The sequence below is a fragment of the Myodes glareolus genome, chromosome 17 (assembly GCF_982192425.1).
Source record: "Myodes glareolus chromosome 17, mMyoGla1.1, whole genome shotgun sequence".
Classification (NCBI taxonomy): domain Eukaryota; kingdom Metazoa; phylum Chordata; class Mammalia; order Rodentia; family Cricetidae; genus Myodes; species Myodes glareolus.
In genome coordinates, this window is record NC_142042.1 from 5818495 (window position 1) to 5842067 (window position 23573).

Sequence of the window (23573 nt, forward strand, 5' to 3'; positions counted from 1 at the left end):
AACTGAGAAGATAACACGATGGAGATTTCCTTTGGAAGTTAGCATGCGAGTGTCACCCCAACATGGAGGGTAAACCTGGGGACCCCAGCAGTGAGCACGCGTGGGAGCAGCAGAGGCTGGGAACCCTACAAAGACCAGAGCCCTTTGCTGTATGCTTTCCAACTCTGAGGTGTGCTACACACAGCACCTCTCATTTTCCAAATGAAGATCCGAGACACTGAGATGCCCTCAGTTCAGTGGCCATGACTCATGCCTTGTGACTTCAAAGATTTGGCAGCGAGCCTCTTTGCCAAACCAGCATGGGATTGTAACTTCCCAACTTGGGTGTCTCGTGCTTACCTGTTCATCTGCCATATTACACACGGAATATGACCAGTCCAACCCTGCATATTCTTCTCCATAAAAAGTGGGGAGCAGATGTCAACCCTGAATTTTGCCTGAAGTCTGGAGTTAAAAACTTGATCCTAAAGGTTATAGGGACCACATGGAAGGGTGACAGGACTTAGGGTTCTGGTTTGGCTTGTGTCCCTGTACCTTCCCTCAATGACCCTAGACACAGAAGAGCCTGTGCTGCCTCATCAACAGGAAAATATCAGCTAGATGCTTAAAATTCCTTCAGGAGAGGTGTGACAGTTTCCTACTTGGAAAGAGGCTGTCTTCTGAAAATGCTTCAACTTCATCTGGCAAACTGAGTCCCACAGAGACCATCTGAGTCACAGCTGACTTTTGTCCCCCGTGCCCCTTCACAAGAGTGAAACTAGGTTCTCAGAGCAGTCCTGAGAGGCTGATTTAACTAACAGTACAGTGGAACCTGATGTCTAACAGAACCATCAAGTGTAATGACCAACGAGGCCGCCATAAGGCCCTGGCTACTGTGCCTCACACCTCCTTCCCCAAGGAAGGTGCTTTTTGTTGTGAGAACATTTTCAAAAGTTTGAACACCCAGACTCTGTCCTGTGACTTAGCTCTGACTTAGTAGCACTGGTGGGAAGTGGTAACTGGGACTGGGTAATGTCACAGTGACAGGGTCTCTAGGGAGATGAAGGCTGTGGCTGGGAGGTAAAGTCTAGGGCCCCAGCAGGTACAGGTTAGGGGCTTGGGGCACAGAGGGCTAGTGGAGTGAAGCCCACTGGGAAATAAGGACTGTGTCTCTGGAAGCTAGGACAGTGTGGGCTAGCGACCTCTAACTTCAGTTTCTCATTAGGAAAGGAGTTTTCAGGATCGGAATAGCATGGAGCACGCTGAATATTCAGCTGCCAGAACAGAAGGGTCTGTGCTGTGGAGGAGGAAGCTGTCCAAACCCACATTGATCGGTGTCACTGGCTTGTTCCCTCCATCTGGCCCATAGTGAGTGGGAGAAACAATTTTCAGCACACAGGGTTTTGTGCCTGGCATTTCACCTCTAACTGTGTAGTTTCCCTTCAGTCTGAGGGCATGGCCAGAGGCACACCCTGTCCACAACACAACATCTAGACTCCTCCAGGTCACACCTCTTTAATACCATCCCCTGCCACATCACCGAGTAAGAAATGTTCAGCAGATCAAAGAAGGACACATTCCAGCATCTCATGACTTAGCCAGAGGAGGAAAGACGCAGTGATTCCCCTCCTTCCAACAGAAGATGCACTGTCCAGGCATCTCAGGGATCCCATGTGCGGGGCTTTTCTTGATCAAGAGTAGCCACAGTGTCCCAAAGCGAACACAGAGGCACAGCAGAGGGTCCTGGAATGGTGCCAAGGAAACAGAACAGCGTAGAACACAACCTTTACCCGCAAGGAGCTGCTTGAGATGCAAATGTTTGCTGTCTCCTCATGGAACTCCCACACTGTGTGTCCAAACCCAGCGTTGACAAGGGAAGAATACGTGGGGACCCGGATGTGAGCCTGCTCTGCCTTGACTAAAGGTCAGAGTTTGAGCTTGTTTTTGCTCTAAGTTGTTGACAACAGCTGTAGCTCACACCCTGACCTAGGGTGCGGTTACTTGGTGTTTTGGACAGTAAGATGCCCCACAGAGGTTGTTCCACTCTACCTTGACCAAAGATCAAAAAATTCAGGCCTATTCTTGTTCCTTCATTTAAAATAGATTTGACATCCTGTAGGCAGTCACTCCCTATATTTGGTCTAGGGTGTGTTCACTGCATGTCCTGCCCAAAACATCAAATGCTTCACTCAGGACATAGTGGCTTGGTGTCTCAAGTATTGAAGCAAGGAGCTCTTCTGGGTATCCTTTGTGTCACGGTAAAGCAGTCTTTTGCCCTCTTCCAGGTACCAAACATACAGGGCTTTCCCCCACTCAGTGGCTCAGCTTGTTAGCAAACACTAAGGCAGGTTGTCACCTCCATCCCTTCCCTCACACCACCAGAGACAGCCATCCAACATGGAACCCACCCCAACCAGAACACTGAAAAGACCCCCAAGAAAGAATGTTTTCCTCCAGCTCTGGCTCAACAGGCATCTCAAGGGAAAGGTGTGGGACATTTAAAAAAACGAAATCCCCTAAGTTATTATGGTCTAACATAGTGCACAAGTAGCTTTGTTTTCTTTCTTCTTGTTTGCTTGCTTGTGTTTTGAGACAAGACCAAGCTGGTCTGAATTCACTATGTAGGAAAAGCTACCTTTGAACCCCTTGTACTCTGTCTCCACCTCTGGATTGCTGGGATTATAGGTAGATAACACTGTGCCCAACTCAAGTAGCTTAGTGAATCAAGTCTATTAACTTTGACTAAATTCAGGAAGGCTCCTGGTTTGATGTGGGATGTTCTTCTATATAAGTGTTGCTTTTATTGGTTAATGAATAAAGCTGTTTTGGCCAATGGCTTAGCAGAGTAAAGCCAGGCAGGAAATAGAGAGAGAGTAGGCAGAGTCAGGGAGATACCATGAAGCTGCTGAGGGAGACAGACACCGGATCCTTACCAGTAAACCTCAGACTCGTGCTGATACATAGAGGAATAGAAATAGATTAATTCAAGATATAAGAGCTAGCTAGAATTATGCCTGAATCACTGGCCAAACAGTGTTGTAATTAATATAGTTTCTGTATGATTATTCGGGTCTGAGCAGTCGGGAAATGAATGAGCAGCCTTTGCCTACATTGGTTCTCTGCGTTAGAACCCAGGACCATATAGCATGTGCTTTAGGATGCTAATGACACTCAATGTTTGAAAGAAAGTTATTCATGAACATTAGTGTCAGGCTTGGGGGCCACATCAAAGACACAAATTCTAAATGCCCAAATTCCCAGGAGTCCCTTGTTCCTATAACAATCTCTGAGCAAATTCCCTTTTTTGAGTTAACCCCTAAAACGTTTTTAAAAGAAGGAAATGGCGGGGGCAGATTAGATTTTGCTATTAAAAAAAATATGACTTTCAAATAACTTACTTTGTGTTGCTACCAAGTCGTGTTTATAGTCCAGGAAAGTGACAGCCTTCAGCTTTGGTTCAGAAGGAAGTGGCTGAAATTTTAACCTGTTGGAAGTAGAGAACGAGTGAGCCTCCTTTGTCTTTTTAAATTTCCCTCCTGTGTTGGCTTATCACTTTGAGTCTAGCCTGGGCTCAAGGAGGAACTCAGTAGTACCAAGCAGCACATTGGGAATGAAACTTCTAGCCCTGCCCCCTCCTCTGGAGTCAAATACCCTGCTTCATCCTCTTAAATCCTTGTCTAAAGTTTTAGTAAAAGTTATTTTTAAATGTAGTTTTTCATCTTGAAAGGAAACCAGAGCTTGGGAAGCAGAATCAAGTCTGATTCCTCATTGTAACCCAAAGGAAAAGCTTGGTGAACTCAGGCTCTGGTTCTGACAGGAAACCAGGAGAAGGGAAGCGGCAGGAGAGGCACTTTGATCTCTTTAGATACATGCTGACATGATTACAGTCTTCCCTTCTACTTTTTAAAGTCATCCAGGAAAACATGTATTGATGAGAGCTGTCTGAGAGGAGAGCTAGCAGGGAAAGTCAGGCCCATCTGCTAATTACCTTATCGGGTTAGCGGAGAGCAGAAGCCTGTGTCTGGGGCAGAGGAAGGTGATTAGCATTCAGAACACTGAAGCCCCTGTGATTTTGAGATAAGTTGAAGGGTAGGTTAGAGAAGAGTCATGATGTTTTTAAGTCCAGGCATAAAAGTGGGTTCAGATCAAAGAGTGCCTGCCAATAAGCTGCAGGTTTGTTGGGAGAGAAGTCCCCTGTCAGTCCTGGAGTGTTTGATGTGCTCCTTGGCATTAGGAAAGATCTCAGAGGTCAAGCAGGCCAGCCTCAATTTTTCATACATTTGCTTCAATTGACTCAAGCCAAAGATGGGGATTTATTTAAAAGCTATAAAATCAGATGACTGGGAGGAAATCTGGTCTAGGGAGAAGAGTGGCTGTGGGAACCTCACCTTTATGTGAGGATTTGCCTTCCTTCCTTCTGCAATTGATGTGCGAATTTTTAAGGAAATTGTTTGGACACAACCAAGGCTGAAATTCTAAAGCATGTAGAACGAAGTCACAAATACAGCTGCACACTTACAACTCTCTGACACAACTCTTGTGAGTTGTGGTTAGTGAGGAAGACCCAGTTTTAACTGCTTTTCTCGTAACCAGGACCAGACTCCTGACAAGAAGCAACAGAAGCATGGGGTTTTTGGTGTATTCTAACTCACAGTTTGAGGGAATACGGTCCGTGGCAGAGAAGACATGGCAGTAGCCATGGAGGAGCTTGAGACTACTTCTTGTTCATGTCTCATGGTACCAGAAAGCAGAGATGGGAGAGGAAGTGAAGCCAGGCTGTGGACAATCAAGGCTATTACCCCAGAAATCCATACCCCCAGCAAGGACCTTGCTCTCAAAGGCTCCACAAGTACACCAAACAGCTCCAAGCCATCTGGGAACAAAGAATTCAAACACATGGGTATGCATGAGACATTTTGCACCTAAACCAAACCTTGAGACGACCCAAGTCAATCTTCATTTTTAAAATAATGTATTGTGTTTGTTTGGATGTGTGTGTGTGTGTGTGTGTGTGTGTGTGTGTGTGTGTGTATGTGTGTGTGTATGTCATGGTGTGTGTGCAAGAAGTCATAGGATGACTTTGTGACATCATTTCTCTCCTTCTACCTTTATGTTGGTTCTGGGGATCTAACTTGGTTCCTTAGGCTTGTGTGGCAAGCGCCTTTCCCCTCTGACCTATCTTACTGATTGACTCTGAAGCCACATTGCTTTGGAAGAGACAAAGGTGATAAAGACCCGTGTTTCCAGGCCCAGAAGATATTTCAGAATACTTATCCTTAAAGTACAGTAATACCTGTTATTATTTCTATCAGGACAAAAAAATGCTTTAGCAAATTAAGTGTTTATGTATGAACCATTTCTCTGATAAACGGTACGGGTTGAGAGCCTGCAGGTATGTACCAAGGGAACCTGGCTGGAGATGCTTGGAGATCAGATGAAGTTGCCTGTGATTTGTAGCCTAGTTGATAACACAACTGAACGCTACAAAGCACATCCATCATCACACAGTTTCAATTAGTTTTATTCTTACTCATGTGTTGTTTACACTTGTTCTCAATTCTGAATTAATGAGGAATTTAATGAGGAATAAAAAACATAATTCTGCCAATTTTCTTCTGGATATTTTCTCAAGATCCATAAATTTCATCCCTTTGGGAAAAAATAGCAATACAAAACATTAAGATATCACTAATATTTCAAAAGAGAATGTAAGGAAGAAAAATAAATCATTGCTTCCTGTGAACCTAGTTCATAGCCGGCAGTCTGTGATGGAAATGTACCCTGTGGGTGATTTGAGGGCCATATAAGATAGGAGACAGAGCCCCAATATGTGTTCCCATCATTTTTACACTTGGATGGAGCCATACAAATCCCCATTATCCCGAAACACGTCCTCTTTCTCTCTGGTGCTCACAATTAAGTCTTAAATGGTAGCTCGGCTCTTCCTTCCTGTTGGAGGAGAAATCAGCACCCCACTAGTGTTCCTTGCTGCTCGGCATCCCCGCAGTACCTACAGGGGATGTTCTCTTTGTTCTCACCTTGAAAGCAGTCCTCATATCGGTCTCCCTGGGGTGAACCTGACAAGATCAAAGGAACTTGCTATTTCCGGAGACAATGCAGCACCCTGCGCGTACCAGATACGTCATACAGTTTTCCTGAATGGATGAGAGAAGGCAGAGAGGAAGTGAATGGATTAGAAACAGATGAGGTCATCTCAAGAGGGGACATGTGTACTATGCTACCATGCAGAGGTAGCATTGAATTTGTGAAAATTCAACAAAACATGGATCCAAATGACTATGGCCAAGAGTTCAGGGAAAGGAAACATACCGGTGAGTTCCTTTTGTTTGTTGTTTGGTTGGTTTTGGTTTTTTGAGCCCCAACACTCATCTGTTTCTACAGGGTTACTCTATAGCTTTGGAGCCTGTCTTGGAACTAGCTCTTGAAGACCAGGCTGACCTTGAATTCATAGAGATCCACCTGCCTTCTGAGTGCTTGGGATTAAAGGTGTGAGCCACTGCTGAGACACCAATCGCACATGGCTGCTCTCACTCCCATAGGTCAAATGCCACAGACCTTCTGGCTAGGCAAACACATTCATTTCCTCACCGTTTTGTTGTCGAAAACCCAGGATCAACCCAGCAGTTGTGTCCTCTTCCAGCGACGGCTGCCTTGCTAACTTGTGCCCTCCTGCAGCAGAAGGAAAGAGAGCTCTGATGTCTCTTTTTACAAAGAAAGTAATGCCATCAGGAGGTGCCCATCTTTATATCGCCTAAATATAATTATAATATAATTATCTATTTGTTTCTTCATCAAACACAGCACCAGGATGAGGGCTCAACAGATGAGTCTGGGGCTCTAGTTTATCATTTTCCTCTGTCCACAGTGAGTGCTTTGGGAACTGGTGAGTGGTAAAGGAAGTATACCAGACAGACCACCACCATCCACTCCCGCCACTTCTGGGGTTGATATTCCTTATGAGTGGCTGTGCTGTGAGGTAACCCCATGACAACATACAAACACTCTGAAATAGTAATAGAACATCTGTATTGCTAGCCAGTGACTGCATGAGGAACGTCCCCACATCATCAAACCTCAAGCCTCCCCGTTCTTTGCCATGTATGCACACATTTATCCAATCCATCCAGGTTGCCATACTTCAGTTTTCAAAAACATTTAGCAAGAAACAAAACTAAATAAGCCAAAAGGCAAGGTTAGGATGTTTAAGGGCTTTCCTAGATCCTGGAACTATGGATTAGGTCTTTGATGGATGGGGTGTTGGAGCCTGTGTGCTGGAGTCTGAGGTCAGAACGGTGCCTCTCACTCACATGGCGCCAGTGGAGCTGAGGTCTCAAGGCCTGTTACATTCCCCACTGGTTCCAAGGGTTTGAGTGAAATCATGAGCTCATCTTGGGGCAGGGGGTTATGTTGTCCCCTCCGCACTAAGGATTTAAAAGAATTCACTCCCTGTTTCACATAGTTAAGTAGGTAGTTGAGCAAGCAGAGTCCTTTAGAAAGGGCTAGGAGCAAAAAGATGAGTTGATCAGCCATGACTGTAAGTAGAGTAGTCAGCCAAGTGGACCAGGAGAACAGGGATTGGTACCATTTGTCAGTTCCTTGGCATCTCTTTTCCTTCTCCTTTCTGACCATGGCTAAGCTTTCTCTAAATACCCCTGACTGGCTGGCATAGAAGCAACAACTTCCTCCCAGTGCCATGCAAGGGGCATGGTCCAGTACTCTGAAGTCCCTAAGAACAACCTCCACTAAGGAGTCTCCCTAAGCTTCTGGGCAGGAAATAGAATTTTCCACATGGTCCAGGTCTATGTCTATTAAGCACTGAGTTCCTTGAAGTTCTGTCCCCCACATTTAGAGCTGAAGCTCCAACGACAGCAGAGTCTGAGCTACCTGTCCCCGTCAACAGAGGACGAGTAAGAACAGAGGCAGCTCGCTGTGCTTGGAGAAGCCCAGGGTCTAGATTTATGTGAACCCTGACCTCTCCTCCATTGTAGATCAACACCTGTGGTATAACACACAAAAGGAATCAAAGAAGTGAGGGCTCCTCTGCGGAAAACAATTCAGAAGATGCACACTTGGTTTTAAGCAATGAGTGCAAACAAGCCAGGTGGCCTCTGAGGCCTGAAAATACAGTGACCCACCATTCCTGGGTTAACCTGCTGTGCTTGGCTGCAGGAATCTGCTTGGGGAACTCTCAAGGGTGTATCTTAATGATATCCAGCAGACACTCCCTCCTTGGAGTCTCCATTGGGTTAGCTTAGATTATTCCCACTTAAGACTGTCAGTCTAGGAAGTCAAACTTTCTGACTGTTCCAATCCAAACATGATGGGGCTTGGGGGGCCTAGGCATAGCCAGTAATCTTTACCTCTGTCTGCTTGAGAATGGTTCAGGAATTGCTACCCTTCCTCCAGTATCCTGAACACCAAGGGGCTGGCTCCTGTTGCCTTCTGGACTTTTACCCTTGTAGTTACCAAAGAAATTTCTAGAGAAATTGAGATTACATTGTTCAAGATTAGCAAAAGAGAGAGTGCGATGGTTTTCATTCTAGAACATGAAGGAGTCATTGTGTCTTCAGGAGGACTTGGTTTCACAACCCCACTGAGCACAGTGGTATTCACCTGGCTGTTGGAAGTTATGGAAGCTATCAGTAGTATTGAATAGATCAGAGCCACGTGTCTTCAATAATAGACCCATAACCCCAGGAGCATGGTCTTTTGCAGCCTCTTCTCACGGCAGCCTCTAGATGTGGTAGATATTCATGGTCAATCTGGAAATCTAGAAGGTGGGTTGGGTCTCGATGAATACATTAGCTTATAAGTTCCCTGAATTCAGTCTTTCTTAATTCCCATACCCAGAGTCTTGGCTTATAGGGGTTATGGACCTTTCCCGTGGGGAGACAAAGATGGGAAGACAGGACAACCACAGTCATAGGGCCATCCCATTCTTATCCTGGGTGAGCAGTCTGTCCAGTAGCCCCTTGGACATCCATCCATGAAGATGTTAGTGCTCCAAGAATCACTGTTGGGACTGAATGGGCTGCTCTTGTGTTGGCCAGGAGTTTAGCAGATTCAGACCCTTTACTCTGGGCATCTGGGGGCTCAGTGAAATGAAGCTCTGGCCTTGTCAGGTCATGCAAATGAAGAATGGCGTGTCCTCCTCCTTCCCGTTTCTGATCTGGGCCTTCATTTTTCCAGTATCCTTCTTGCTTGTAAGTGTCCATCTCTAGTCTCTTCTCTTGCTGGCATTTCTGGCTCCGGCCTCTGGGATCCGGCTTCCCGGCCTCTCTGGGTGCTGCTGCCGTTACCGCTCAGGTCCATCTTTCATTCTGCATTTTTTCTATGGAGTCGTGATTATTATAAGCCTGAGAAATCATCAATAATTGGAACCTATTCATGGGCTCAAACTTTTCTGGGACCAGCTATATAGCAAAAGCAATAGTGATTGCTTGTTGACTCTCCAGCATGTCTTGGTCAATGGGGGTAAATACCCAGTAAGCCTTGCAGATGGGGCTCCAGGAACCCAGCAGGTGATTCTTGTGGCTCTTGTATTATCTCGCTTCCCATAAGCAGACTGGCTTTCTGGCAGCTGCCTTCAGTGCTCCTAAAAGGGCTTGGTGAAAATTGTCCAGGACTTCCTTACCCCTTGGTCATTGTCATGCTGGGCAGAGGGGAAAATCCACTGTACCTGGGCTGTATTTTACAAGAGATCCCTTGCTTCAATTGAGGGTAACTTTCCTACTCTCAGGCCAGCTTGTGTCCCTCCCGTTATTTGGTCGTGAAGAGAGTAGCTAGGAGCTGATCGCGGTGATCCCAGGTTGGCTGGTGAGTGTTAAAGCCTGGAGAAGGCTAATGGAAGCCTGAGGGTTTTCAGGGCATAGTGGGTTCTGAGTTTTCCAATTATGCAGATCATTGGCTCAGAAGGAGACTTAAACCATGAAAGGGGAAGGGTGAGAACCCCTGGGTTGTGGGCCCCACTTGAGGTACCTCCCTTCAGAGGAGAATGGGGGCTACCTCTGCCCCCAGGGAAATTCCTTTCAGGAATTCTATAGCCAGAGCTGTTCTTTGTAGTGAAGGAGAGAGGGAGGGAGGTATAAGAACTTCCTCTTCCCCTACCCTCCCAGCTCAGCCAGGAAGCTATCCCAGTCCCCAGCACAGCCAGCAGGGGGAGCTATTCCAGCCCCCAGCACAGCCAGCAGGGGGAGCTATTCCAGCCCCCAGCACAGCCAGCAGGGGGAGCTATCCCAGCCCCCAGCACAGCCAGCGGGGGGGGGGGGGGGGGAGCTATTCCAGCCCCCAGGTGAACTGAGGACCTTGCAGGTACATACACAAGGGGAGAGTCAGCTTCCTCCAGCAGTGCAAAGACAACAGACAGAAGTTTGGGTTTCTCTGGGCCACCTGGGAAAGCCAAGAGGATTTGGGTCCCCATTGAGAGGATACGAGTCTTAAGCCAAGGTGGTGGTCTTGCCCCAGAGTAGTCATTGGTCAATGTAGGGAAATTGGTCAGGGCGGCCCAAGTATCTAGTCAGGGCATTGTAGAGAGCCTGAACTGCCTAGGTGTTCAGACCTCTGTCACCGGGCCACCCGACTCTGATAGAGGGTCAGTCTACACCACAGACGGTTCAGTTTCCCAGACAAAAGTCAGAGACTACACCTATTCTTCGCTATAAAACTTAAAAGTGTTTTAACTTACACTTCAATGGTGTATTGGGACTGCTCCCATCGAAGCTCCCTTTCTTCTAGCCAACAGAAGTCATAAAAACACACAGAGAGACACAAAGAATAGCAATAATAAAAAAACTACGGGTGAACACCACATAGCTCCCAGACAGTGGAATTGGGGCCATATCCAACCTTCCCTAAGTGGATGCAGAAGACTCCACAAACAAGCTCACCTCCAGAGGGGACAGATCCAGGTGACTTTTAGGGTGGAGGTGTTGGGAGTCACTGGATCAACAGGAGCAGAGGCATGGGAAGTCCCTAGGGCCCTGGGACATTTCAGGGTGCACACCCCCTGGGAACTGTCTGTTCCCCTACACTATTGGCCCCGGGGGAATCTGAGGTCCCTGGTATCCCCACATCTCAGTCTCTGCGAATTTTGCTAGGGTCTCTAGAATGCTGCAAGGTAATTCCACCAGAGAACACATGGATACTATTAAAACTTAATAGGAAAGTCTGTATTGCTGGCTGTCAGCTGCAAGGGGAACTCGCCCAATTCATGCAACCCCAAGCCTCACTGCTCTTTGTCTCTTATGTACAAAAACACAGCCAGGTTGACACACTTTGGTAAGCAGGAATCAAAAAAAAAAGTTTAGTACATTTAAGGACTTTCCTTGATCCTGAAACTACAGCAGAGGTCTTTGATGGATTAGGTGTTGGTTCCCATTCTGGCAGGGGTTGCGGCCTACATGCTAGACTCGAAGGCCAGAAACCTCTAACATGACATCAGCTGTGCTGAGGTCTTAGGGCCTGCTGTAAATGGGATCCCAGAAATCAGCACTTCCAGCTGAGACAACAGTAAAGCCCACGTGAGAACAAAATAAACTTTTAATTTCTGAGACGAATGAACAGAGTAATTTTTCTGAGTGGCATCTTCTGCTTCCACTGCAGTCATAAATCATACTTGCGAGCTGTACCATTTTACTTTTAAATGTACGTTTAGAAGAGAGCACAGCATTCCTTATGCTTCATTTGTAGAATTACTGCTGTCACTACTACTCAGCAGGCCCCTGATTCTGTGGTGGGGAAGCTTTGGACTGTCTTTGCCTTCCACGTGGACACTATGCGATATCAAATGGGCTGGGAGCATAGTCCTCTTCTGAACCTACTACTGCCTACTTCCTTTACTTGCAGCCTCTCTGCCATCTTCTCCACCCTTGCATTCCCTTGACTTGGTATCTTCACTGCACATCTTTTAATTCCAGCCCCCGGGAGGCAGAGGCAGGCAGAGTTCAAGGCCAGCCTGGTCTACAGAGTGAGTTTCAGAACAGGCTCCAAAGCTACAAAGAAACCCCGTCTCTAAACCATGCCCCCCTCAATTACCATCTAGAAGATTTTTTTTATCCAGTTGAATGTTTTACAACCATTTGCAAAAGGTGCAACTCCACTGCCTGATTTTAGAGGAAACTTCCCATCCATGGATGGAGGGCACAAACGTTCAGCATTAACATCAAATTCCTTACCTTTTCTGTGGATCCTGACTGTAGAACAAGGCACAATGTTATACAAGTTGCAGATGGCTGAGGTTTTCTTGGAAAAGGATGGCTTCGTGATATTAGCTTGGATCCCTAGCTGCCGCTGATGGGAATGCGCTGTTTGTCTTGCCAAGGTTCTCTCTCTGCAGATGATTTCATTTCCCCTGTTCTTTTGAAAGGAATGGAAGAAAGAATATTTTTAATTAAATAATCTGTATTCTGCCAGCTATCTTTCTTCCTAGGAAGGTATCTGGAAAGTTCCTGTTATTTATTGTCAGTATAGTGTATGGGAGAACTGAGGTTCAATAATGTTAAAAACAAGACATGAAATATTCATTCTTTTTAAAAATTCCCCCTTTACTCCCAGATATAGCAGATAGCCAATAGTATGTTAGCCAATATACTTCCATTATAGGGAGAGCCTTGAGCTTTTTCAGGTGTGGTGAATGTTTCTAATGCCTTTGAAATGTGAGCTGAGTGCCCCCAGCTTTCACTGGTTCGTGGAAGAAACAGGAAGAAGTAGAATTGAGGCCACAATGTTTGAGTCAAAGCCCCCCCCCCAGGAGCCATCTCATTAGAAAGCAGGTCGTCAACAGTCTTCTGACCCCTCTTCTCCGCCTGCCTCCCTTTCCTCCGACACATTCCCCGGAGCAGGCCAAGACTTTCTCTGTAGTTCTAGTCCAGCTGCATTTGATGATTCCTAGTTCAAAGCTCAGGCTGAACGGGAATGGTTTCAGATAGCCTCGTGAAGAAAGAGGAACAAGGTAGGATGCTGGACTGGGATCTAAACTGTGGCGGATGGACAGGAGTCAAGCAGATTGGGAATGCTGACTGAGGAGAACCTAGTCTTTTGGAATTAGAGATTATCTTAAGCCAGAAGGGTGTGTGTGTGTGTGTGTGTGTGTGTGTGTGCGTGTGTGTGTGTGTAGGAATCTGCTGTTTTCCTCAGAAAGGCTGTGTCAAAGGGGTGTGAAGCAGCACAGAGCTGCTCAGCCCACTGCCACACCAAGAACTCTGTCATGCACAATGCCAACAGCACCAAGACTGGCCCTCCAAAACATAAACGTCTCCCATCCAAACCCTAAGTCACTGAAGCAGTGGTGTTGGATGACCGGGAAGCCAGGGGTGAATAAATAGTGCATTCAACATTACTCAATTTTCTGTTGAAGAGTCGCCGTGTTGGAGTTCTCAGTTCCTCCCCTTGGTCATATCTAGAAGAAAAGAATAGAGGAAAGTGCATCGCAGTGTGTTTCCAGAAGTGAAGACAACCCGAGCAGCAGCCAGGGAAAGAGGCTGTGGTCAAAAGTATTGAAATTCGTGAAAATAAACAAGTAAATAGTAGCTTGACAGACAACAAGTTGGTGCCTTTATGCCGTGATCTCTAGATAACAAGCAATGGGGGAACATGGATGGGTAAAGAGGCTTATATATTTATCAGTAATAAACTAGAGGAGAGATGCCCTAAGTGATATGCCTTCAAGCATGTGCTAGATCTGTGTGTTGACAGTATCATTTTTCTAAGTGATGCGCGAGTCCATTCAGTGGTATCCAGGTTTAAGTATCTTGATTACTAAGGGGCAGAAGGATGCAGAATCTGGCCGGTGGAAACAAGTGATTGATAGCTTCCTGGTAAGAGCCCTGCCTTTCTTTCCCCCCTGCACGACTCATTATTCCACAGCATTAATTCCAGCTTTGTGATTGCACTGAACCAGGGGCTCCAGTTCCCTTATCATCCCTGTGGGAAACATGATGGTTTATTTGTAGATGGTGATAATTGTTTTTATCGATCCCCCAATATGGGAGCTGCATCCACTGCTATGGCTGAAGGCCAGCTGGTCCATAGTGCCGTGCGCGTGAGTGACAGGTTACAACATCATATGTGTCCCAGAAGAGACTTAAGAATTTGTAAGGCAATTGATGCCTCTCCCAGATCTCTGTGCGCTGAGTCGTGTGAACAAGTCCTCATAGGCCAGTACAGTGTTTCTTGTAGTTGTCATTATTGAACCTTAAGAGGTCTACACAGGTACGATTCACACTCACTTAGACAGCCAGCATCAGCACAGGGGCCTGGAAGCGGCACCCCTATGTAAATGACCAGAGCTAGTCCCCACAAAGACCGGTGAGTTCCTCCAAGGCAGTGATGCTCAACCCACAGCAGATACTCTGCATATCACATATTTACATTATGATCCATAAGAGTAGCAAAATTATAATTATAAAGTAACAATGGAATAATTTGGTGGTCGGGGGTTACAATATGAGGAGCTGTATTAAAGGGTCACAGTATTAGTAAGGTTGAGAGACACTGTTCCAAGGCCTCAGATCCCCCAGGTTCTTGTTTTGGAAGTGCCCCTGGCTTGACATAGCACCTGTATTTTTCCAGGTTGAACATTTTAGAGGAACATTAACTCAGTATTTAAGAAGGCCCCGTGAAAACCCTAGAATGTACTGTAGGTAGGAAACGCCATGACATTCCAAGTCTCAAACTACCAGAGATGTTAAGGGAAAATAATGTAACTGTCTAATTAAGCCCAGTTTTTAGGACAAGGCACAAGGGTGGTGGGACTTTCCCCCATGTAAATTAAACACAACACGTAATGTTGGGGGAAGCTTTGGGGCTAATTAGTGTGGGCTGTCTATCTGGAAACAAATCAGGTCAGGCCTAAAAGGAACCGAATGTCATAAATGTGGGTTTTTCTAAGTCTTTATTATTTGGTAAAGTGGGAAGATCTTTGGCCAATTACCAAACTTTAAAACTTCTGACCCCCTTTTCCTGGAGTACAGATAATAGTCATACCAGGGCACCTGCGTCCTGCTTCCCCTTCAGGGCTCACCTTTGAATGCTTATTGTCAAGATTTCAGAAATTACTGGGTTGGGCTAGAAGAGGGCAAGGAAGCTTTCATGCATTGCCAAGTTCCAGATACTGCACAGAGGACCCCCATTTATCCAGAGCTAGGCCAGCATCTGGGTTCCCCATTTATCCTGAGATACAGTGGAAGGGTCTCATCGAAAGAATGACAGACTGCTTCAATTAATATTTATTCTCATGGAAATTAATGCTTTCTCACACTGCCCTGGCCCCACGATACTCTTTCTTGTATCTTCTGTGAGCAGGTCTTGTGAAGACAGAGACAAAGAGAACCTCTTCTAAAAAAGCCTTGGTCATGGTCTCCAGTCTCACCACGAAGTAAAACGTTTTTTGTTCCTCTTCCCACGTCCACCACAGATATTGCCCACAGATACTGCTCTCATGCCCGTGGTGCCAGTGAGCCCAGCTGATCATGTGATTCATGTGCTCGCTTACTGCACCGTCAACACACTTGCAACATAGTGCAGAGCTCACTGGTTGAGGCTGGAAAATGATAACATACTCTCTGGCAACTCAGAATCTTTGATTTTATAATTGGAAGTAAGTTCAGATATGAGCAAATTCAGTTACCTCACTTAGAAACAAGGACCCTGACTCAAAGAGTCCTGTTTCAGTCAGCAGTCAAGGTGAATTTTGAGACCAGGTATGTTTTTATATCAGCCTCCACTCCACTTTGTTCTGACTTTAATGCCCAGACTTTGGGTGTGTTGTATTGGATGGTGACCAACTGTGTTAAAGTGAGTCCCTCTGCTTATCAGATCATAACAGATCAGCACAGACAGTAAGATCTTTACCACCCACAAAATAAGAACAGTTGCTGTGTTTGGGTCTAACAAATATAAGCATTCAAACAAATGCAGCCAATTGTAACAAGTGCTGTGATTTTAGTGATCTCTGTGCCTGGTTGAGTTACTCCTGAAGAAATATAGGAAGGATATAAAATAGGTTTAAAATATTTGGAAGAATCGAGACAAAAAGCAAGCATATAATCCAGTAAGAACAATGGTCATACAACTTCAGTACACCTACAGAGTGTCCATATAAAAATATTTTGGAAACATTTACGTTATAACACTCACGTCTTCTGATCCTGACTTCAAACAAACGGAATGCTTCCTCAATGCTCCTGAGACCCTAGAATACAACATACCCTGTGGCTAAACCGTGTAGTAAGAATGTTGTTCTATAGCTTGTCCTCTGTGCCACCCCTTCCTGCTCATGGAGCGCACAGCCTATACTCCTATATCACTGCTAGTTTATCCCACAGAACAGTACAGACAACTCAGTGTGGCTCAGTCTCTGGAATACATGGCCCTCAGTGTCCACAGGTTCTGGATTTCTGGATTCTATCAGCAGTAGATCCTAATACTTTTTTCACTGTGTGTGTGGAATTATAAGGGTACAAACCATTAGCAGACTGATTCCTCTTCATTGTTCCTAAACAATACGGTATTCCAACAACATAGTGACTATACTAGTCATAATTAACCTAGAGGAGACCAGAGTCTGAGCACCTGAACATTTGGATACGTAGGGGGATGGTGCGGAAGAATTATCTGTATTCTGTCAATCATGTATTTTAATAAAACACTGATTGGCCAGGCAGGAAGTATGGGTGGGAAAACCAAACAGGAAGTAGGGGTGGAGCAAAGAGAACGGGAGTATTCTGGGAAGCAGGGAGCTCCCTTCACCATTCCTGCCCAGACCACAGAGAAGCAGCATGTGAGCTGACAGCTGAAAAGGTACCAAATCATATGGCTAACATAGATGAGAATAATGGGTTAATATTAGCTATAAGAGTTAACAAGAAACCTGAGCTAATGGGCCAATAAGCTTATAACCTAATGTAGACTTTGTATGATTTTCTTTGGGACCTGCCGACTGTGTGGTACTGGGCGGGATAGAAACCCCAACAAGCCGGCCCTCAGGTTACAGGGGGATCCTGGGTTCAGTCTCCCCCAGACACAGAGGACCAACTGTAGTCCCCATGGGGAAAATGTGCACCAGGAGATGCATTTGCTGTGAGTTCATGTAATTCCTGAAATGTTGGATAGTTCTGGGTTGAAAGGAGTCAGAAAGGAGGAGAGGTTCTAATTCAGGCCCATTAGTGGCATCGTGGTAAGGCCTTAGATCCATAGTCCTGGGTACTGGGCATAGACAGACACTGGCCTCTGGCTGGAGGCTGCACCTAGAATGTCGATGGGTTTGTGTTAGTTGGCTGATGAACTGACTGACATCCCACCAGTCCTGAGTCCAGAGGGAAGTGCTGCCGCACAGCTGCCAGATAACTTGGGGCAAGCCAATTGCCTCTGCAGGAAGAGATGTCAGGACAGAGATAATGGAGCCTTTGGAATGAATTAGCTCAGCTTGGCTGAGGACAGATACAGAGATCCATCCTGAGCCACTTGCCTTCGGCAGACCCCTGCAGTGAGCTCTGTCTCTGATTAAATCATCCCCAGACCTGTTGCTGCACTCTGCAGCCCTCCCCCAACAAACTAGGCTTGGCTCACTTCCGTGTTTGGGTGTACCTGTGCTGTTTGGTCTTCCTAAAGTATTTTCCCTTCAATGGTTCACACTGCCTCGTCCTCTCTCACCACCCTCATGCTTCTCCCCCCAGCCCCTAAATCATGTTACCCTTATCACAGAAGCAATCCCTGAGAAACTTTATAGAGTAACTGGGATGTAAATCTAATCTTCCAATCAGTGTAAAGATGGAAACACTGGGCATAACTTCTGTATTTATAGCATCTATTAGAGTAATTGGCGCATTAAAAGTGTCCCGTAAACTGGGTCCAAGAGGCCAGAGCCAGGTCTTAGGAAGAAGCTTGTCTCCTAATGCCTGCAAATCTGCTTAGGAAAACATTTGGACTAAGACACTTTCATAGCCCAGGTTGACCTACACTGTATCTACTTTACCTGTAGAAGCTGAGGTTGGAGATCAGCACACATCCACATATGTACGCAATCACATGCTCATACACCCACATCCCCATCCGTACTCACACCCACACAAACACAACCTTAAAATATGTAATAGGAGCTAAGGAGATGTGGAGAAAGTGCTACACCCAGGTAAACAAAACACCGTTGTCATTCAGTACTCATCAGTGCTTCAAGCAACTTACAGCAAACCCATCCTCTGATATACACCCCTAATTTGTGTCTTCTGGAAAGACAAATTATTTTTTACCCAAAGGCAACAGGATTATTTGACTTGGATATTTGTCATATGGCTTCTCTTCCACCCAGCACAGCTTTGAGGCTTAAGGTAGAAAGAGTTAAGTGTGCCCATAAATTATTCAGAGCTAATTCAAAATAAGTGTGTATCGTAGACAGATTGTCAGGTTTCTCAATGCTCCCCCGATAACGGGTGCTGTGTTCCCGATAAGGTATGACTTGTTTCTTACTGCACTTCCTTGTTGCCCTGCATTTCACTCTCCCTGTCTCTGTTCCTCCAGGGTCCAGTCTGGCTCCTATCTCAGCACGGGCTGGTTTACCTTTATCCTGGCCATGGACGCCTGTTACAGCATCCACGTCTACGGGATGATAAATGACTCCTACTGCAAGTAAGATCACGGGAAATTATTTCTATGCAACTCCAATTCTGATATCTTGTCAGAATATCACAATTCATTTTAATGCCACGAATCTGAGAAATCAGATGACGATTACTTCCGCATGTTCTTTGCCAACATGCCATGTTCTTGTCAGCACGTCATGTTCTGACTTTTAAGAGTGATAGAAAGAAAACAGTCCCTACTGCAGTCTAATGTCACATGTCAGAAGGGACACGTTCCCCTTAATCAGTCGCATTTCTGGGACTCCGGGGCTTGAAAATCTAGAGCGAGTTCAGTGGTGATTTAATTTGCGAGATCAAGGTTGCCCCGGCTCTTCCCTCTGAGGGCTTGATGGACAGCTGTCAGCCAATGGCTCTGTTTGCTCACGGAGAAGAAAATGCCCTGATGCCTCAGAGGAACGTTCAGCTTGACAAGAGTTCCTGAGAATTTTATTTCACTAATGTGTGACTAATCTGCCAGACTCTTAGTTTAAATGAGTGTGTGGTTGCTGGCAGGATCACGTCTAATCAGATTGCCAGACTCATGCTTCCTCTTGGTGGCGGAATACGGTTCCTCTACCGATCATTCGCATGATATGAGGCAGAGAGCATTTAATCATACTGTTAACATGTAACCCAGGTTAGTCTTCATGATTAGACATCTGCATTCTAACAGCTATGTCTAAAAACCACAGAGGAACCCCAAACTTCACAGTGAGGTTCCAGAGCACTGGGCTTTGTAAGGTTTGTGTCATCTCATCCCTTCCCCTCCTCTGAGTGCAGGCCGTGTGTTTGAATGTAATTAGTGTGATGTGTAGATTGTATTTGATCTATTAGGGCGCTAAGAACCAGTCCTTCTTCCTAAAAGCTTTCATCTGCAATAGCTTTTAACCGCGCCCGTGGAGGAGGGTGTGTAAGTAGATGCATTTACTGAGCACACCATGGATTCTTGTAAACGCCTGCCTCATCCTTGGCGCTCTTCCCTCTCCTGTCTTGTTTCTTTTCCAGGACAGAAGGGTATAGGAAAGTCCCCTATCATTACTACGAGCCGGGAAAAGACGAGTGTAATGAGTATCTTCTCCACGAGCACGCCCCCCACGGGGGACACCGGTTCATCACCGAGAAGAGAGTGTTTGCCAAGTGGGCCGAGAAGCACAGAATAATCTTTACGCACCCAAACTGGACCGTGTCCTGATGCTGTGTCCCCTGATCATGGCACTGCAGCTCTGAAGATGTTGTTCATGACCGTCACGGTCCTGACCGCTCTCTGGTGGGGATGGCGACTCCGCGTTCTGTGGGAGGGGCTCCTGTTCATTCTGTTCTCTCTGGTGGTTCAGCCCTACATACTGCACTTTATGACTTACCTATCGAAGGCTAGTGGCATAGCAGCTGTGACTACAGAAAACAGGAAGATTGTCTTTCAAGCTAGAATTCTGTGACAGAAGCATCCGGAAGAGATGGATGTGGCCTTGTCAGGCAAGGTCACCGAGTGTGTGGGCAGCTCCACCATCTTGGAAAAATGGTTGCCTACCAAACACTGTCCCAAGTAACTCTATCAGGGTATAGATATCTTGCCACAGTTACTGGTTAGCCTGAGAGAGAGGGTAGGCGTCTCTCTTTGATGCTGTCTTCCTTCCATATGTCTTGCAGCTAAAGCCTCAGGCCACCTACCTGATTAAATGTAGCAATGAAGGTGTTGTGTAATTCCATCAGGATTACCGGACCATCTCAGACACTTGACTTAAAAGGTATCAAGTAGCAGGTATTGACAAACTTTCACCTGTCGGCTGTGCTCTTCCTACTCAAAACGGCATAACTAAACATATTAGACCGATCACCTACATTAATGTTTAGTTATTAGCGTGTTAGCTGCACAGCTGCAGCGCTGTAGAAACACATACTGTGAAAGCGTTTCTGAAACATAACCAAAGGGTTTCCTCGCTCTGCTTCCACACCCAGTTCTGCACAACAATGCACTTTGTGACATCGTGAGACAGGGAGAGCAGACCATATTTTTGCATTAATTTGTATCCTACCATATCCATAATATATATTTTTAAATTCAAATTTCTATTTTATAAGCCCAAGGCACATCTCTCCATATGCATTATCAATGCCAAGTGCCAAATGTTAGACATGAAAGGTTCTTTTATATCATTAAATCCAACTGGAGCTTTTGCCTTCATGAGGCTGGTCGTCCCCTCGTGTGTCAGGTGTTCTGCCATGACAGTAAAATGGTGATGAGCAATTCCCAGAGTGCTTTGTCAGCTGCAGTCCCGTCACATATGCTCTGCCATGTGACACCCGTGACCACCTCGCCGGGCTGTGGCCTGCACATTCTGCCATCTGCAGGAGTTGATCCACATTGTGTCAGCTGGGTCCGTGTATCCCAGGTTGCTCCACTGTAGAATAGCTATATAGAATAGCATTTCTGTAAATGAGTAAATGATTGAGTTCTCTACCAAATATAGCGTAGCGTACCAGGTTAAGAAAAAGGACCACAGGGATGGTTGTGTCCTAGATCAGTAGCCCTATAAGCTTAGATGTTTTTGATTTCTTTTTGTCAGTGACTTTGTTCAGGCAGTGGGTAAATGGGGGCTCAGGAACAACGGAAGCAGAAAAGTGGTTTCCCGTCCCAGGCCTGACACAGCTTCACTCTCCATACACTCGGTGCTCCTTAAGTATCAGAGGTTGACCTTCTCAGACTGTACTAAGCATCCATGAATATCTTGGCACAATGATTCACAAGCCAAAAACCTGGCTAAACTTAATGTTTTAGAAGCTGGAAATAAGAATCCACCTCATCTGCAGAATTGTGGCAGATCTTTCCTAGGACTAAGGGTCGTATTCAGTCACTAAGGTCCTGCCCCCTTCTGCCATTTTGATATCCCGCACCCACACCCGTAAGTGTTCCCCAGCCCCACCTTCACTGCTGGAGAGAGACTGCTTCTTCTTTTGTTGTTTGCTTATGTGATTTTTTTGCAGTTCTGTGAATGTTAGTTTTTTAGAGTGGATTGAAATGCCTACTTACAGGAAAATAAATAATACCCATGGTAAAATTCTAATGGAAGCTGTTGATTTTTCTCTCTGTTGTGATACAAAAGTTCTGCCTTCACATAAAACAAACCCTCAGTGAATCAGAATGCTTCCAGGGATGGCGTAGCTGATTCGTGTCTCCGTCTATTAGTGGAGGCCAACTCTGTTTTGGGTGCTCACTGATGAGAAACTCAAGAACTCGTTCTCCTTCTTCCTATAGCTTTTTCTCAAGGGGCCTTACGCCACATCCTCCCTTCCTCACATTATGTGTGGAAAAGGCAGGCACTATCTAAATGTAGGTCAGCTATGGGATGGTAGAGTGGGAAGTGACCCCCCTTACTCTCCCCTCCTTCCCTCATTCTCTCTTCTCCTCCCCCTCTGCTCCTCCTTCCTTTCCTCTCTTCTTGTTTTGTCTCTTGAGGAAACAAAAAGCATTTTGTGGCAACCCAGTTGAATTCCTTTGCAATCAGGGCTTTGACTGACTCAGGATTTGCTTTTCTCTGTAGTAATAATTTTCTCTGCTTCTATTTCCTGTTCCTTTCTTCCAGCCTTCGTTCTGGTAGTAATGCAAAGTCTAATTTCTCCCGTGTGAAGAAGAAGCTTTCCATCTTGTACTTGTTGAGAGAGGCGAAGGGCGATTCAGGGAGAGACTCTGTCATGCACAGTTCCAGTCAGCCCCACAGGTTCCGATCCACTGAGAGATTATCCCCATCCACACACAGGGGAAGCTAAACGAGCCCACTCAGCACTGGTGCACAGCTATCCTATATATTAGTTGAAATTTGTGAAAAGAAAGAAATGTTTTGGCATCATCTAAGGCGCTAGGCAAATGGACGATAGAAAATGACCATAGACTTCTGCAGTCGCATGCATGTCTGCCATTCAAAACCACAGGCCAGGCCTGGAGAGCTGAGCTGACACATCGACGCTCTTGCCGCTCTTCCAGAAGACCCAGTTTGGTTCCCAACAATTCCCTGCACCCACTTAGGCAGTCACAACTACCTCCAACTCTAGTTTCAGGTGATCCATTGACCTCCTCCGGCCTCTGTGGGTACCCACATGCATGAGATATATGCACACATACACGTATATGCATAAACATATAAACCTATCAGTAGCATGACTCCTAGTGACATATTACTGTATCTGTAGATCATTACCTTGTTCAGCCGTCACCAGGGAAGCAGCTTCTTCCTGCAGTGGATGGGATTAACAGGGTCCCACAACTAGACAGTGCAGGGAGTGAGACTTTGGAGCATCCAGTTCTAAGATATATTTTAAAATAAAGTCATAGAATATTATTTCTAATTCTTTGGAAATCTTGAAAAACCAAGGGGAAGGTTAAAGGGTTTTAACATCCTTTTGAAGTTAGCCTATCTATAAGTCATATTAATGTACATTTTTATGATAAAAATGATTTTGTATTAATGACAAAACTATCCAAGAAAAGGTAATGAGTAATTTGAGGGTGTGTTTTTATATATGAACATGGAGTCCATTTTTGCATGTAATATGTGAACACATATATGCATGCATAAATACGTATATGTGAAAGCATACATATGATTCTATATTCTTTTTTGATGTGTGACTCACAGAAGATCCTATTTCTGACTTCATTTGAAGTTTGTTGGGTTACATTCTGAATCCTGATAAGAAAAAAAAAACCTTAATATCCACAGTAAATGTATCGATTGCTAAGGATGTATAATGCCATTCCCAATGGCTGACCAGAGGAACAACCCATCTAGAACAAACACAATCAGGTGTACACTTGTCACCACGTAGACTCACAAGTATAGCCATTTGTATCCGCAGACTCTGCCATTCAAAGCTCAGCCCAAGTCATGTTGAAGAACCCTACGCACTCTCCATTTGGGCTAACATGAACCGTGGTCCTCATACAGGCAGGAGGCAGCACTGGGT

At 45.5% G+C, this 23573-nt stretch overlaps 1 protein-coding gene across 2 annotated transcripts in view; it reads left to right on the plus strand.

The window, feature by feature from the left end:
• Positions 1 to 21676, plus strand: part of St6galnac3 (ST6 N-acetylgalactosaminide alpha-2,6-sialyltransferase 3) — a 515374-nt gene extending 493698 nt beyond the window's left edge. For both annotated transcript variants that reach the window (XM_085677523.2, XM_048453542.3), the window contains exons 4-5: positions 18514 to 18621; positions 19620 to 21676. In XM_085677523.2, coding sequence (XP_085533649.1) covers positions 18514 to 18621; positions 19620 to 19806 — 295 coding nt within the window. In that variant the 3' untranslated portion in view covers positions 19807 to 21676. The remainder of the gene's footprint in view (positions 1 to 18513; positions 18622 to 19619) is intronic.
• The last annotated feature ends 1897 nt before the right edge of the window (positions 21677 to 23573 follow it).